This window comes from Diadema setosum, chromosome 1, assembly GCF_964275005.1.
Source record: "Diadema setosum chromosome 1, eeDiaSeto1, whole genome shotgun sequence".
Taxonomy (NCBI): Eukaryota; Metazoa; Echinodermata; class Echinoidea; order Diadematoida; family Diadematidae; genus Diadema; species Diadema setosum.
In genome coordinates this window covers 3,812,082-3,829,361 of record NC_092685.1, presented here as the reverse complement: position 1 = coordinate 3,829,361, position 17,280 = coordinate 3,812,082, and the positions used below count along the sequence as shown (strand labels likewise).

General features: G+C 39.7%; 1 protein-coding gene across 1 annotated transcript in view; it reads right to left on the bottom strand.

The window, feature by feature from the left end:
- The window catches only part of LOC140232830 (poly [ADP-ribose] polymerase tankyrase-like), a 93,575-nt gene that overhangs the window by 7,795 nt on the left and 68,500 nt on the right, over positions 1-17,280 (bottom strand). Inside the window, exons 23-42 of the mRNA XM_072312947.1 lie at positions 16,966-17,130; positions 15,949-15,987; positions 14,772-14,829; positions 13,858-14,063; positions 13,202-13,281; positions 12,468-12,577; positions 11,435-11,672; positions 10,856-11,015; positions 10,258-10,334; positions 9,675-9,966; positions 9,025-9,168; positions 8,329-8,443; positions 7,264-7,378; positions 6,461-6,728; positions 5,609-5,744; positions 4,912-5,006; positions 4,707-4,869; positions 3,978-4,249; positions 3,028-3,221; positions 2,254-2,359 (exon numbers count right to left, since the gene is read on the bottom strand). Coding sequence (XP_072169048.1) covers positions 2,254-2,359; positions 3,028-3,221; positions 3,978-4,249; positions 4,707-4,869; positions 4,912-5,006; positions 5,609-5,744; positions 6,461-6,728; positions 7,264-7,378; positions 8,329-8,443; positions 9,025-9,168; positions 9,675-9,966; positions 10,258-10,334; positions 10,856-11,015; positions 11,435-11,672; positions 12,468-12,577; positions 13,202-13,281; positions 13,858-14,063; positions 14,772-14,829; positions 15,949-15,987; positions 16,966-17,130 — 3,033 coding nt within the window. The remainder of the gene's footprint in view (positions 1-2,253; positions 2,360-3,027; positions 3,222-3,977; positions 4,250-4,706; positions 4,870-4,911; positions 5,007-5,608; positions 5,745-6,460; positions 6,729-7,263; positions 7,379-8,328; positions 8,444-9,024; positions 9,169-9,674; positions 9,967-10,257; positions 10,335-10,855; positions 11,016-11,434; positions 11,673-12,467; positions 12,578-13,201; positions 13,282-13,857; positions 14,064-14,771; positions 14,830-15,948; positions 15,988-16,965; positions 17,131-17,280) is intronic.

Genomic DNA, 17,280 nt, shown 5'->3' with positions numbered 1-17,280 from the left:
CAAACGTGCCTGCTTGTCCATGAAGATCATATTTTTTATTTGCTAAAAAAAAGAAAAATAAGATTAGAAAGAAACCCGATGTACATATAAAAGGGTACAAGCAAGTTACATTGCAACAGTTTTACTCATCTTTTAAGAAAATATGCATCACATTGACTGATCATCAAAACTTGGTCTCCAGGTCTCTTTATTCTTCCTTTCATTTCCACACCTACCCGTCATGGGGCTGTGATATGTAATCCATCATATCATTTGAAATTGGTGACAGAACATCATAATGTGTTCAACATGTTTCCATTGAGTGTGTGCAGAGTGTGTGTGTGAGTGTAGCTGCCTGTGTTTGACTTTTTCTTTTCCTGGGGACCTACTCTCACAAGTATCTGCTTCTATGTAGGCTCCCATCACACACAACTTTATTCATCCATCATGAATATACAGGGGAAACTCGATATAACAAACACTGCTATAACGAGATATCGGTTATTACGAGGAAATTTTCCCGGTCCCAAATTTCCCTCCACACAAGTCTATGCAAAATGCTACTCTTGTAACGAGATCGGCTATTACGAAATAACTGCTATAACGAGATAAATTTTGTGATTTCCAAACAAAGAAAAACATAGTTCATCAAACCTGTTATAGCGAGGTAAAGCAAAATCTCTTCGGGTAAAGCTTTACTTCGCCTGTGCTATCATGTTCCAAGATTGTAAAGCTCAATGCGACGAAAACTGTGTCTTGTACACACATATTTTCTTCAGTGCACTCCACCTAGCACCACGTGTTGTATGTGTGTGTGTGTGTGTGCACACTGATACATGCAGAGAGTGTGGTAGCAGTATTATACATGTATTGCCCTATGCATACATTCATGACATCATGATGACGTATAGCAGGTGTGAGGCAATCTGATGCTGTGATTGGCTTTTCTACTCGGTAATTCCCCATCTTCACACACACATAGGCATAATGTACACAACAGAATGTGTCACATACACACACAGCATTGTGCAGAACACGTTCGAGCTTTCCACACACAACACACGCTTGTCATAACCACATACCAATCCACAGACGATCGTGACACGATTGCAAGCTACAGCATACATTTACAAATTCCAACATCCATTAAGAAACACATTCTTGATACAATGTACTGGATTTAATTGGTGAAAAACATCTTCTCACCCATAAAGGTAAGTAATTCCCTCACACACAGTAAACATTTACCAGGTTATCATTATTGATTGAAAGGTGATGGGTAGTCCCACATGTGCACATTAATGTCATTTTGTTATGCTTTTTTCATGCCTACTGATATAACGAGATATCGGCTATAACGAGGAAAACGACGCGGTCCCGACCATCTTGTTATATCGAGTTTCCACTGTAATGTACTTGATATTGATTTCAATTGATTATGTGTCATGTAAATGTTATTATAGTCTTTATATACTGAACTTATAGTTTATGTGTTACTGAACATTGTCATGGATGGATGTTGCAAATACTACACTGTATAATTTGTGTGGAAACTTAATAAATGACATGAAATCAAATCAAAGCATCCTAAGGTCTATAATTTGCTTGAATTCTTTATTATTTTGAGTCTTTGGTCACATGTCAGCCTTCACCCATGATGTATAATTCCCTGATCCCCCATAACGATGCTTTTCAGTTGTTACAGAAATGCTGGCCTCAATCAACAAATCCATTCATCAAATTTACCTATGGACTGACACAAGCAAAATAGATGTACCATGCAAATTTGTGTGTCAACATATGTTCAGTATGTGTGCTGGTGTAAGCAATGTGACACTGACTACTGGATTTTAACAATGCAGAGTGGCTTTCCTCATCTACACAATATGAATGAGGTTGTGACCGCAGACTTAACCCATATCGGGCCATCTACGGGATATTCCGTAGTTCGTCCAAACGCCGCAGGGGCCATACACGGAATATTCCGTAGTGAATAAAATGACAAATAAATGACGTCATTCATTTCCGCTGAGTACTATAACTGTACTATGCATTGAATGGCAGCTATACCATATAAAAGAGATTTTTTTTTCCTCTTTCAAATGATATATAACTTGTCTATGTTTTTGTCATTTCTTGCTAATAAAGAGCGATTGTTTGGAGAGTTGTCTGTTTGTCAGCGTGTGTGCGTGAACGGTGCTGGGCCACTTGGGTGTTTGTGTACACAGGTGCGTTGGCCCGATATGGGTTAACAGATGTGTCACTGAAACTAACCTGCATCTTGTAGAAGTTGTTCATGCCGTACATGCCGTACTTGACGTCCACTTTGGTCATCAGGATGTCGTAGGGAATGTCTTGTTCTGTGTCCATCAACACCTCCCTGCATGCCACGGAAGAGGGAAACAACAATTTGATTTGAGCAACTTTCTCCTACCAGTTACAACTTGAGAAGAAAGTCTCCAATAAACATACACAACATGTTTGCTATATGATAGATATATTAGCATACAATGTGCATAAATACATACACACACACACTCAACACAGCCATCAAACAACAAAATAACATGGCTTTCATTATGTTTCCTGTAAATAAAATTACCTCGTTCCTTATTTCTTCCACAGCATCCTGTAGAGGTAGGTTTAACTCTACATTTTGTCAACACAAAATCAAAGATAAGCCCATACAGAATACAGACACAAAAATGTATAAGAAATCAAAGTGACATTAGGATTGAGGGAAGTTGCCATAACCTTTGTTGCAAGTTTGAGATTTCAAGGAATATACTGGACGATGGACTTTTCCTTGCTTGATTGTACACAAGATGAATAGATACTGATAATACAATGATGACTACAACAGTGATTGTGACAATGTGCCAACTACATCAACTCTAGTGATCTTTAATCAATGTCTTTTACTGGACTGAAAATGAATGAAGTGAGGAAACATATATATTCCCCATCCCCCATCCCCTACACTCCCCCCCCCCCCAAAAAAAAAAAAAAAATCCCTCCCAGCTTCTCCCCATCAGGTCTGACACTCACCCTGCCTCCTTCAGCTCTGCAGCAGAGTCAACACGAGGCTTGGGGTACTTGGGCAGCTCAGCCAACTCTTTCTGGCTCTCCTCTTCAATCTTGTCCAGCAGGGCCTTGGAGTCTGCCTGGTGGTCAATGCTAGGATCTCCCGTCCAGTCACACCCATCACTCCATGGGCTCCTCAGGGGAGGCGCAGGCATTTTCTGCAGTGTCAAATGCAGAGTGGTTAACATATAGCAGGGCTCCACACTAACTTTTATTTTTGGTGGCCCAAAGGCAAACATCCGACCTTTTTTGGTGGCCCGATCAGGCCACCAAATTCTTCATTTCTGAAATTGTGGTGGCCCGACTTGCGTTTTTGGTGGCCCAGGCCACCGGGCCACCGTTAGTGTCAAGCCCTGCATATAGGAATGGTTCTTCATTGTCAGTAACCTCCTGGAGCCAATTTGCTTGTTCTCTTTCATCAACTACCATGACATTCATATATTATGTCATTCTTCATGTGATGTACTCACAGACATCTCTGAACATCTTGGAAATTTCCTTTCTTCATGTGACCCTTTCACTTCATAAAAAAAAATCCTGCAAACATTAAAAAAAAAAGCATTTTCATGCAACCTATGTATGCTGGCAAGTTTCAAAGTGTTTACTGTCAATAAAAGATTAAAAAACACATACAATGTGTACCATTGGCAACTACATAAGATAATAAAGTACAATAACAGAAATATCAAATAAGGCAATGACAGAGTGAACAAAACATCAACAGTGGAAAAGAAAAAAAAAATCTAATCAAAATGTCTACAGGTCTTCGGGAGGTACTGTAAAATACCCAGCCTCGGGTTTATGCAGCATATATACGCATCGTAAATTGGTGCTTCCGTGCCAAGTCAGTTTTAGTAAGCACCCCTAATAGCTCTCAACAGATAAGCATCATCTATGGACAGCAAAACACTCACCATCTGGGGCTTCTTGAGGCCAAGCAACCTCTGCAAGGCCTCTGCCATGGTGTGTGAGCCACTCTCAAGGGCATAGTCCAGTGGTGTCTTCCCAGACAAGTCCTTCACTTCGATCGGCGCCCCCAGGTGGTGGAGAAGGTTCAGCAGCTCCACGTTCTCGTGGGTGCCGTAGTCGGTCGTTCGCATCATGTGGTGGATGACGGTACGCCCTTTGGAGTCTGTAGCACTCAGGTTGACTGGGCTGGTCTTCTGGAACGTGGGCTTCTCATCTTCTGCAAAGGCATAGGTGCAAGGAAGATGTGGAAGATTGTGTCTGTGAATTGTCATCCCATGCATGAAGTGAGCATGGTCTATCCCCCCTTCCCTTTCCTCCCTTTTTACGGATGCGAGATATGGCCGTCCAGTTCCAGATATATGTATTACTCTGTTTGACTCCTGGGATCCCAAAGTTTTTGTCAAAACTGACCTCTGTCAACTGAGAAATTTTTTACAATGCTGTAATGTAGGTTGAGATTAATTGATGGAGTACATATGAAATTCCTTTTATGTGTGATAAAACACACTGCAAATCTAGGATAAGGCTTTATGGGAGGAACATACGAGAGATGACTTGTAACTGCTAATTCCTTTTTGTAAATGACTAAACACAACATATACCTCAAATAAAACCATGAGGTACAGCAGACATGATGTCTGAGAGTGACAAACATTTGGAAAGAGAAGACTTACTCTTGGCTCCTTTGCCCTTCTTGCCTTTGCCCTTGGTAGCTTGCCCACTTTCATCTTCATCATCCATCTTGTCTTCATCCTCCTCCTCCTGTTCTCCATTCTCAGCGATGGCATCCTCATCATTGTCATCCTCATTCTCCATGGCTTCATCCTCCTCCTCCTCCTCCTCATCCTCCATAGGCTCCTCATCCTCATCCTCATCGACCTCATCGACCTCATCCTCATCCTCATCCTCGTCTTCATCTTCATCTTCGTCATCACCTCCACCATTGAAGATATTTGCTTTAGCCCTCTTCTTAGCTGTACATAAACGAGGGGGGGGGGGAAACAATCAGAGACATTGGAAACATTAATTCCTTGTCCCATGACTGAGAGCAATGCTGAAGTAAAGATTTTAAGGCATGAGGTTAACTCTCGCATCACTGCTGAAAACTTACATATGCAGAATGTGAATGACATATTTGAGGTCCTGGTCCCGATTCCAGCATCTTTCTAACATTCAGCTGCCAGACCCAAAGTCTGGTGGTGGACTCACTCACACAATCCCTTCCCAGACAGCACACTGCCATGAGTCATCCAAGAACAAACATTCATGATAAATGAAGTAGCACAGAACACGAACACAGAGATTGCACATCCACAAGTGTTATGGATATAACTTTATCTTCCTCATCATAAATCCATATTAGTCAGTATGCGTGAACTTGTATGAACAACAACATTAGGCAAAAGAATATCTTCTGGGATGATCTTTAAAGTGGTAGTACTGTTGACAGCAAAGGAAACTTCTATGAAGAAGAGCAAACCAATGATAGACATTTCCACAAATGTCAGAAGGCATTAATGAAATGCTCTTTGACACTTTACAAAGACCTTCACCTCCAATCATCACTGATACTCACATCCCCACAATGAAGCTCCAAACATCCCGACTGTTGCAGCCTTTTTCCCCTGCTTGGCAGGCTGTGTTACCTTCTTACCATCATCCGCCGGGTTGTAGTCATAGTTGAGAAGGAGCTTTACAAGACAAGTGTCATTCTACAGATACATGAAAGAAAGAAACAAAAAAATCATTATCCTAGTCTGAAACCTGAATCATGCAGTCCTTAGAATGAAAGAGAAAGGGCTGTATGTGCGCACTGACACATAATTTTTGAGAGCAGAGCGCATATTCTTTGATGCTCCCTGCTGGAATTACATGGTCCCCTGCTATCTGATTACATGCAGGACAGCTACATCATTAACAGTGCATCAGTCATTAAATCAGACTAGGATGCCGAATGACGTAAAAAGTAGGCAAGCAGCACTAAACTGAAGAAATCACTGATGAGTGTTACTGAATGGCACACAGCCCTCTTACATCCTCCTCATCATTCATAAAAAAAAACAAAAAAAAACAACATTTGATACCAATATCATACACTTCTACCATAGATTTACTGTATGTTCTTTAAGATAGCCAAACATGAGTCAACAGTGAAAATGGAAATCTTCAGCAATACATACGTGTATTTCTTTCATACTTAACAAAGCGAGTTCAGTGGGTCTTTATATCAATCAATGTCTAAAGATTAAAATTAAAGAGCATATTGAGTGCATATGTTTATCCCTTTTGTGCAATGAAAACAGTGTGCAAAAAAGTAAGAATTTCCTCTTCATTTAGAAGAAATGAAATATGATGGAACTTGTGAAATAATAGTAGAACATGTGAAACAGATTTCAGCTGAGGCCATGAGGAAGTGATAAAATCAAACCTTTTTGACAGCCAACATGAGGGGTAGAAGTGAGTCCCTGTCATGGTAGTTTGGATCAGCACCGAGCTTCAAGAGATCCTGGACTTGCTTGAAGTAACCCACGCGGATCACAGACTCTAAGGGTGACATGTTGCCCACTGGGTGATTGGTGTGGTGGTACCACTGTTCCAGCTCGTTGTTACCCAGTGACTGGGCTCCACTATCCTTTACTGGCCATAGTGGGACAGGGATTGTGACGTTCAGGGACGCACCAATCTCAAGCAACCAGCTGCAGGGAGGTGACAGAGAAGGAAGGAAAGTCTATCAACATGGATGTGGTACATACAAATCTCTACAGGTCATGAATACAGTAACATCTATACTAATACTCTACAATTACTATATTCCAACTACAGTAAATTCACTTAACAAATAGTTTTCATACAGGAAATTTAAATTGAATGTTTACTTTCGGAGCAGCTAAAATAAAAGTCTTTAAAAGAGAGATAGAAAATAATTGTGGGTTCGGTTTCTAGTTCTCAATGATCAATAATTAGTGTCACACTCTGATACCAACTATTTCATCAAATGATGCACTCATTAGAGTTTATACAAGCAACTGCAATATTTACTTCCCACACATGTTCCTTCATGACAATCCCAGCAACATGAAAACAATAGGGACTGGTGTCTTGATGACAGAAATTTGACTTGCAAAATATACCACATACAAAGTACTAGTACTAAATCTGTCCTCAGAATTTGTTGTCTTATTTGACTGACTTTGGCAAAGAATTTCACTACTTCTCCTTCATATCACCCACCGGACAAGTTCCTCGTTGTACTCTGGCCGTCTCCAGAAGGCAGTGGCCAAGAGGTTACGACCTTTGGCATCAGTACTGGTCAGTATTTGTCTACCGTCTTGCTGCTTCATGTGATCTGAAAAGAGAGTAAGTCATGATATTTTTCAATACTGTCACATCTGACTTCCAAACATGTTCACATTTGTTATGATGTTTGTTTAATTGCACAGCAGAAAAAGTGTCAATTAACCTGAACCAATTTGATTAACTAGTTTCTATATCAACATCTCACATAAATCAAAATACAAATTTTTACCCGATGCAATACAACTTACGTATTTAGCAAAAGCAAGAAAAAAAAAAAAAATCACCAAAAAACTAAGCAATACTGAAACCACAACACTGGGAAACAGCTACAACTTGATATTTTACATGGATCTATGGCATGCATATATCCAGTTATGGTACAGTTCAGTTTGTATAGCAAGTTACTTGTTGCTTTCACTCAGTAGAATGTAAGGTAGTAATCTGGTGTCCCTTATCCATTCTTCACTTACATTGGAAAATGCAATGGTGAATAATATAGAAAATCTGAATGCCATCTAACCACACTACTGCAGACAATTATTATGTTCTATGGTTAGCGAAATACTGAGAAGGAAACTACGAGGACCAAAAGTCATAATGTCACAATCAGTATTATTTCTAGTACATAAGGAGTGATACATTTTGGACATCCCAAAAATTCTGTAAATGATCAAATTCACGGACCATGGAGTGCAGTAACCAATGAATGTAGAATGTATGTGTGAACATCAGATTTTGTTGGGATAAGACATGATATTTTCATGTGCTGTTAAATTTTTGAATAGCATCTGACTCACAAAATCACAAAAATAAAAGCTCATAGAGTATATGGTGGATACAGTCATTGAGAAAATATTATTAGCCAATGGGAGTAACAAAGATGATGATGGTTGATTCATAGGAGGTAAGGTTCCCACATCAACTGCAGTATATCTATGGATGGTAAGGAAAGACTTGCACAGTTAGACTGTTAACCAGGGATATGTCTAGATTTCTTACCCCACAGCAGTTTGCACAGTTCCATGTTCTGAGCCAGGACTGCATAAGTCAGGGGCGTGCACCTGAATTGGTCATTCCCTAAGCCAACTTCCTTTGCCATCAGTCTCTGTGCAACCTGATATTCAAACAAGACAAAATAAAACAAACCACAAGTTTTCAGTGAAAGCATGAGGAGAAAGTTATTGCCAATCCTGTTTGTACGTGACTGCACACAGACACAATGCTGCTATGCCTGTGGACATCTTGTTTAGTAAATGATGACATCACAAAGATGTTGTCTAATTCAACCTAGACAGCCTCTTCAGTGTGAGACACTGTTCTCAAGTCACCCCACGATTGATGGGTACCCATTGATATACCTGGGTCAAAATAGACATTTGGGGGAAACAATGTCTACATCTGTCATCTTGACATCATTTCAGTGATGTCTTGATAAATATGCAGAACCACCAGAGGATTTCAACAACAGTTATGTTTACTTCACCTGCAGAAACCTATTCATCTGGTCACATCTATACAAACTTCTCTCAACAGACATGAATGTATAAACAGAAGGGAGGAAGCGTAACAGAAATTGTTCCAAAATCTGGACAAAAGAGACATTACCATGGAGCTACCGATCATTATCATCTATGTGAATGATCTCAAAATGACAGAGAGCTATAAGTCTATGAGTACGCTACAGTGAGGATTCACCTTGGAGCAGTGCACACCCTCAGACTCCAGGGCTAGGATGTGGAGTAGATTCTGCTGCTTGGCTCCTGCTGCATCGAGACGTTTGTCACGTGCCTTGGAGATCAGGTTCAGCACCAGCTGCAAACGGTGCTCCTCTATCGCTGCCTGCACAGATCACAAAAGAGAATACTTTTCATTCAGTATGCCAGGTTCATAGATTGATGCAGGAGCAATGAAACCTTGCCTCTCAAGTTAATACAACTGGTACACTTGTTGATTTTTGAACAAAAATAAATAGCACAACCTACATGAAACACGAGTTCCAGAACACTGATGAGGTTTTACACATAGGCTTCATAATATCATTGTCTCCAAATGAAAGTTTATAAGATGAAATTTTATAAGAATATATGTGAGACAGAAAAACAAGGTATACTTCAAAAATATCCTTATGCTGTCTAAATCCTTTCAAAAAAAAAGAAAAAAAAAAGAAAATCACAACTCCAGAAATTCCAAAATGTGTCCACATTCGCCACGAGCTAGGAAATCCTTGATTCATGTTTCTCTTACAGTATGATGTGCTTGACTGATGTTAACAAGTCAACACAGGGCATACCACATGGTGTTTGAACCATGAGTCCATTTTTGAGAGCTAGTAGGGGACGGCTCACCTTGATGGGGGTGATGTAGGGCACGTTGCATGCCTCCAGTCTGTCCATGAGCAGGAAGAGGATTCCTTGCCAGTTGTTTCTCACCACCGTACGGAAGAGTGACTCCACGCTCCTTTCGGCAACGGGCGGGACCTCTTTCTTCCTGAGGGGTTTCCAGAGCCATACCCGCTCCATCTTCCTCCGCTCCTCCTCCTGCTGCTTGCGCAGCTCCTCCGCCCTGGCCGCTGTGATCAGCTGTTTGGTCACACTCACTGAAATGTTGGCTTGCCGCTGCAAGAAGAAGATCACCACACTGCCAAGGAATCAGAATGGGGAGAAAACAAAACACAGCTTTTACACATCTTTGCTCTTTTCTACTGTTCACGCACATTGTCAATATTACAAATAAAACAAAATCAAAATTGATAAAATCAAATTTACATTGAAATCTAAATCTACATAAAATAGGCTACAACTGAAACTTTGTCATCTGTTGCTGATCGTTTGAGTGCAATGGACAAATATAGATCAACTGTGAATAACTGGTATGAATGGTGCACATTGATGACACAAACCAGACCCAATATGACTTCTAACATCTCACCTGATGTGGCCTCCCATGGTTGCCATGGCAAGTGGGGTGTTTCCAAGGGAGTCTTTGACATCAATATTTGTGTAGCACTGGATCAATAAAACAAAACAACAAACAAACAAACAAATATGTATGACAGTCAACTGTACTGATTCAGCAGTCACACATTTTATGATTACAAAATCCTATAAAGAAAGAGAAGCAGCATTTACCTAAGATGATACGGCTAAATGGCATATCAAAGAAAAACTCATCTTTTTGTACAAATTAGACAAGAGTTCTGAGTAAACATGTGAAACTCTATAATTCTACAACTTTCTACTATTTTGTCCAATTGAGCTGAACGTTTTCCTGCTCTGTTTGAATTCACTCTATCAAAATTGACTAAAACATGTATTGGATTTTCCTTTTGATATTGCACCATATTCAAAATACAGAATAACATTATAAGATTGAGACACTACAAAGTTATGGTAAATATTGTGAATTCTTTATTATGTGTATGGGTTTGCCCTTTTCCCATCATTAATTGGAGAATACCGTGATACTGTAACCATGTTGTGAAGGTCTGCCAATATAGGCTATCACTTGGTGGGGTCAAGGGTCATACCTCTGCAATGTCCATGATGGAGATGATAGCCCCACGGTGAGCCGCAAGATGGAGCGGAGTCCGACCAAGGTTGTCGGGTTTGTTGATCTTCCTCTGCTTCATGGCACCCTTCAGGAGACTGACCGCCTCTATGGGGTCAATGGCCAGGCGGTCATTCTCACTGGACACAAGGAAAAACAAATCATGTAGCATAGGAGGAGCTGAAACAGAAAGATGCATACATCCCACTCAAACCATTCTTTATCTTTGTCTTACATCAGAAGCATTACAAGCTCATCAAGGTATTTTATTCTCTTTAGTGCTCACTACATTGGGTCATTTACAATTTTCCACATGATATATCCTTTCCAAGTTAGCAGTCCTTGTGTTTCTATAGAGAAGAGCAAATATGAGTACAACAGTCATAGTCATCCAGTATCAACCATAGCTCAGACCAATTCATAGGTACTAAGAACAACTCTACTTACTGCTGCTAAAAGACCCCATATAGTGGTTTATCTCAAAGCTTAGTAAAACACAACATTCCATCATAAATTATCATACTAACAAAGATCTTTTCTCCCTCCCCACTACACTTACTCGTTGATGTTGATGAAGAGGTAGTGAAGAGGCAGCCGTCCATCTTCATCCTCGGCAAAGAAGTCGGCCCTCTGATCGAGCATGAGTTCGATGACGTCCAGACTGGGGTCCTTGTCAGCGATGTACTTCTGACAGGCATAGTGGAGCGGCGTCCTCCCCTTGCTGTCCTTGGCGTTGATGTCAGCACCATTCTTGAGGAGTTTCTCAATCACTTGGACCATGCTGAGAGTTGGCGTGCCTGATTGGAGGGGGTGTGTCAAAACTGACCTCATGAAAAGATTTCTATGAAGACATTTCGTATTCATCTTGATGAGTTTGATTAGCATAAACACCTTTTCTTTCTCTAGTAATACACTCAAAGAAGAATCATATTTATTTCCTGCACCCTGCTCAGAGAAACACATTCATGCTTGCCAGAGGGTGTGGCCCACAACTGATGGTGCATGATGAAAAGTTGAGAGGACAAGTTAAAGGTCACATACATATCTACACTGTGGCAATAACTACCACTGACAGCATGTACAAATGTGTATCATTAGTAAATAGAAATCATTACGTCAAAGGAAACAAATAATGAATTGTAAAATACATCTGGATGTTTGTAAAAATGTTACAATCTTCCTGAAGCATTGAGCTATTTGGGAACACTTTTTTCAACACTTGCATACACACACATAAAAAAAAAAAAAAGAAGGATGATACTGTAGGTAACTACAATGTCAGTTTTTTGTTGTTGTTGTTTTATGGGGGTTTACGGATTACTGCATTTTCAGAAATAATTAAAAGAGCAATACATCAGAACGAAGGCTAAAAAGCAAGTTTCCCATGTAAATGTCAAGAACTCAATATCATGACCATACTCTAATTTTTTGCACAGGACAAATTCATTCCGAGAGGACAAAGTAATACAGGATTTCAGTAATCACAAGTTCTAAAAGCAACCAAACAGCTCTATGTGTTACAAGGATGCCTGCTCCTGTGATTACTACTACAGGGGCAGGTACAAGTGGTGAGAGACAACTCTATGTCATACCATAGGTGGACATGGCTGCATAGTGAAGTGGGGTCAGTCTGCTGCCCTCAACGGCTGTGTTGACTGTAGCCGGTGAGAGAAGGATGTCCATCAGATCATACATGTTTTTCCTGAACAGCAGAGAGACATAGCAGATCGGGGAATGAGATGAAATTAATGTTCACACTCTCAAAGCTCACCGTGACACAGATAAGTGTTGTGTTTTACATCATGAAATTTCACTGATGTAAATGCCTTCTGGCCAAGGTTGAAGTAGTGTGTTCAAAACTTTAAATCAAGTAGACTAACGCCACTGCACTCATTACTTTATTTTCCTGTGTGTAAAACCAACTAAACAGCTGTTTGCACCATGCTTTGCACTTCAGCTACAGGAGTGAATGTTGCCTGAGCAATATGAGACTGACCTAATTATTATCTCTTTTGAAACCAACTGTTCTGTTTTGACCACCTGCTGTTAAAGTGGTGTCATTTTTGCACTTATAGCAATTAATACTATCATCAAGGTGATTATCACTATTGGGATCATGAAAATCATTCTCACCATTACAATCAATGTCAGTAAATTCACAAATCATCATATCATCTTCTTCACCATCAACATTATCATTGTCATCTCCTTCATCATCTCCATCATCATCGTCATCATCGTCATCATCATCATTATTATCATCATCATCATCAACAGAACTACTGTCACCAGTCTGCCACGAGTTTCCAGCATGCTGGACTCTTACTTTAGGGCCAGTAGAAGAGGCATGGCCCTCTGGTCATCCTTGTGAGAAGATGGAAGGGTGATGTCAGCTCCAGCATCCACCTGTAGGGAGGAGACAGAAGCATCCCATCATCAGACTCTGCCACATCCATTGTGTGTTTGTGTTATGCCAGCATAGCAAAGCACTCTTCCATTCCTATCAAAGCATTTGCTATAACTTGAATGAAAGTGTAGTAATCGAACTATGTGAACTTGGAAATCTCCATGGCTTCATCATGACTGCATGGCAGAGGATATGGCGTGGGTGGGGAAACTGGATAACAACTACTTCTCTTGGTAAGATATTCATATCTTACTTTTCATCACAAATTTTTTTTAACAAGCACAAAATCTTGCATTCAAGTTAATATTTCGCAGCTCAATACACAGACTAAAAATCTCTAATCAGAATATCTCCACCTCACATAGCATACCTTGGCCAGGTATCACAAAATTCATCAGAATTTCTTATATCGCAACAAGATGTGGGACAAATGAACAACCTTAAAAAAACAAAGAAAAAAAATATGCCTTTGGTGTTAGTCATATCAGAGACATACAGGCTAGAAGGACAAACAAGCAAGATTTGACCTCTAGATTGAAGGAACTTCTCAGGAGCAATGTGCCTGGAAAACTCACCAGGTATTTGATAAGCTCCTTCTTGCCAGCCATGATGGCTATGTGAAGTGGGTTGCGGCCACCTGGCCCCCGGAGGTTGAGGTCCGGCTTCAGCTTCAGGACGGCCTGGAGTGCAGGGAAGGGCGACTGAGTCTCTGTCCCCGATACTTTGCCAGCTATCTCATTCCCTGAAACCAGCATGTGGACCACTGTTCTCACATCTGGATCTATTGGGAAAGAGTTATGAGGATGGAAAATCAGAAACAAAAGGAGTTTAAACACATCTTGTATTTCAGGCTTTCTTCTACTTTTTTTAAAACTCAATTACATCAGTACTGTTCAGATCCATAAGCAAATATATCAACCTTTGTTCTTTTTTCCCTTACATATTATGAAGATATCAAACGGCCATATGATACTATGTTTTATGATAAATGCACCATAAAGGCACACCTCGATTGTGACTTCTGAGAAATGACCCAAAAATTATTATGGCCCTTCCAAAAACCAACAAGTGGGGTAACGTACATGGCTACCAAGAACATTTTACTATAAAATGCATTTTACAACAATACCTGGAAGAATGTTCAGGAATTTTACACAGAATGCAATGAAAAGAAGCTAACGCCTTCTTATCACACAGGTTTACACTGTTAAAGAATGATTACAACACTACAAAATTACTACCTCTGATTACAACTTTACATAAACAACAGACTTTTCGTACGAGTGCCTTCTATTAAAGCTTAAATCAGTGTTTTGATGTTCAGTATGGGAGCTGATTTGGGGGATAAATACATGAAGACAGAAAGGGTGCAGCAAAATTTGTATTGGTGGAATAGATATTCAAAGAATTTATCTGTTTTATGAAGGTAAAATATGTGTAGTGGGCTGAAAGATTCCGCCCTCTTTGTTGTTGTTGTTGTTGTTCTTACTTTCCCCTGATGGTCTGACTGCTGCATCAATGTCTGGGTCTGTTTCATCCAGCAGACACTGAAAAGAAAGAAAAAACAACATCCAAGAGATATTTACTCACTCACATGGTAAGATATTCACAATTACACATATACCCACATCCCCTACTTTGACATATCTCCCTAGTACCATCATGTATAGGTTGAAATTGATATCAGAACTACATGTATCAATTACAGCTCAACTTAAAGGCATAATTTACCATTTGCAGAAGAAACAAAAACCCAGCATTAGTGCTTTAAAATAGTTCTAAAATGTGAGTTAGGGATAGAAACAACCACTGCAAAAATTTGAATCCGCATAATCGATGTTAAGTATTGTTAAATACACAAAATGTGAACAATAGATATAATAAGAATGCTCTCAGATTAAACCGTCTACAGTTATGGTTATATTGAGAAAAATGCTGATATCTCCTTATATTTTAGGCTTTATTGTGAAAATTTTATATGGTAGGATGTTTTGTCATACAACAGACCTACACATATGCATCAAATGTGATATCTTGAACATTTTTGAAATCACTGCTCCCAAAGGTAAACTGGACCTTTAAGATAAAAGGCACATTTACCATATCTTTCTCCCCTTTGATGCTTAAAAATTGATGTTGTGATTACTAGAGCATGATCATGAATGGACTATTGTGATGCCATTATACTTTGCATACACACTGTCATAGATAGGCCATGACAAGTGAATTTTCCATCGAAGATACTATCCTCCAAAAAAAAAACCCCAAAAAAACACTTACACTACTGAAAATGATTTCCAAATAATGGTTACTACTAGCATTTATACTAAAGTTCCTTTTCATTACATAAAGACAGACATAGGATTGCAATACTTCTGCACACAAGTCTCCTAGTAGATCCTGCCTGTTACATTCAATCCCAGGTCGCAAGAATTTTCCACAAGTCAGATACACAACTTCAAATCACCTAAAGGTGAGAAATATTTGAATGAGATAGCGGTAGCCTACCATCTACAAGGGATCATGCACAGATATCTGCAAAGAACCTGTCTACAGATTTCATAATACAACTACAATGACCAAAAAAAAAATCAATCAATCAATCAAGATATGGCAATCATGCCGAATCATATTTTGATTGGAGACAAGAGACTATTGCAACTTACCTGCAGAAATGCTCTTGCTGACGCACTTGTATCCTCTGACTTTATTTACAGAAACAAAAACAAAAAAACAAAAAAACAAAAAACAAAGGAGAAAATGAGAAGACACATATGACTCTGTCTTATCATATGTTGGTGTAACGCTACACCTTACACCATGGGAAACAAATGTGATATGAGATATGGTGGCTGTCAAGGAATAATATAAAATGGAACTAAGAGGAGAATAACACACAGTAGAACAGTAGCTGCGATCATTTCAGATTGCCTTGACACAATTCACACAATACATGCAAAAAATTATTGTAAAATTCGTCATGAAATATGAATACTTATTACACTGTTTCAACACTGGCTTGTTGCCTTATTACATTTACACAGGGTGAAAGTGCAGTGCTCAAAGACAAATTAACTCCAAATTTTCTAAGATTCCCCTTACCTTTTGTGCTTACTATAAGTCAAGCAATAAACTTAACCCCTTGCCAAGTACAGACATGCTGCGGCCATAAGATTGAGTATTTACAAACTGGAATAAGCATTTTAAATCTGTACTTGCTGCCCCATGATCTCATCAATAAAAGGCACAAGTTTTTACCAACACTGAATATGACTACTGCATGCAAATGCTCCTTTCTTGATGCTACATTCAGGTAATGATGACATCATAAATCGTCGCTAGGGTGACAACACCTTGTATCTGAAATTTTAGTGAAAATTACTTTTTTACATTAATGGTAAGATAATCAGTTAAGTGACATCCTGTCCAAATCCTAGCTGTTTTACCCCAAAAATGAAGCCACCACGGCATGTCAAAGGAAAGTCTATCCCATTTGATAAAGAGCTTTGCTGCCATGTTTTTTTACTCTCCTATCATTTGATGTTTTGTAGATACGAGGTCTTGTCCCCCCAGTGACGAAATGTTACTGCGTACCCCAACTGGGTGGTCATACTCCACACCAGTACCAATCCAATCTGTACAATGTTATAAGAGAAGAGGAAACAGGAAACAACAGCTCCTACCAGCCTTCCAGTGGAGTACTCTGATGTCCATCTCAGCAGGGGAGTAAAACCACGCTTGTCCCTCTTCTTGCCAAGAAGCTTCAGATCCAAGCTGTTCTTGGCTGCAGGTGTGGCAGCATCCGTGTTGTTGGGCAGGCTCTCTGCTCCGGCAGTGGCTTTCTTTCCCTGTGGGGAAAATTTTAGAAGTACGAGTCTTAGTCTCTAAAATTTGCTAAACTTCAGAGGAAATAGACCTTTTGAAGCAAAAGGAGCAGGAGCTGAATGTACATTGTATACAGGCCACAGATGCAATATATGCTACCATCTTAAAGCAGT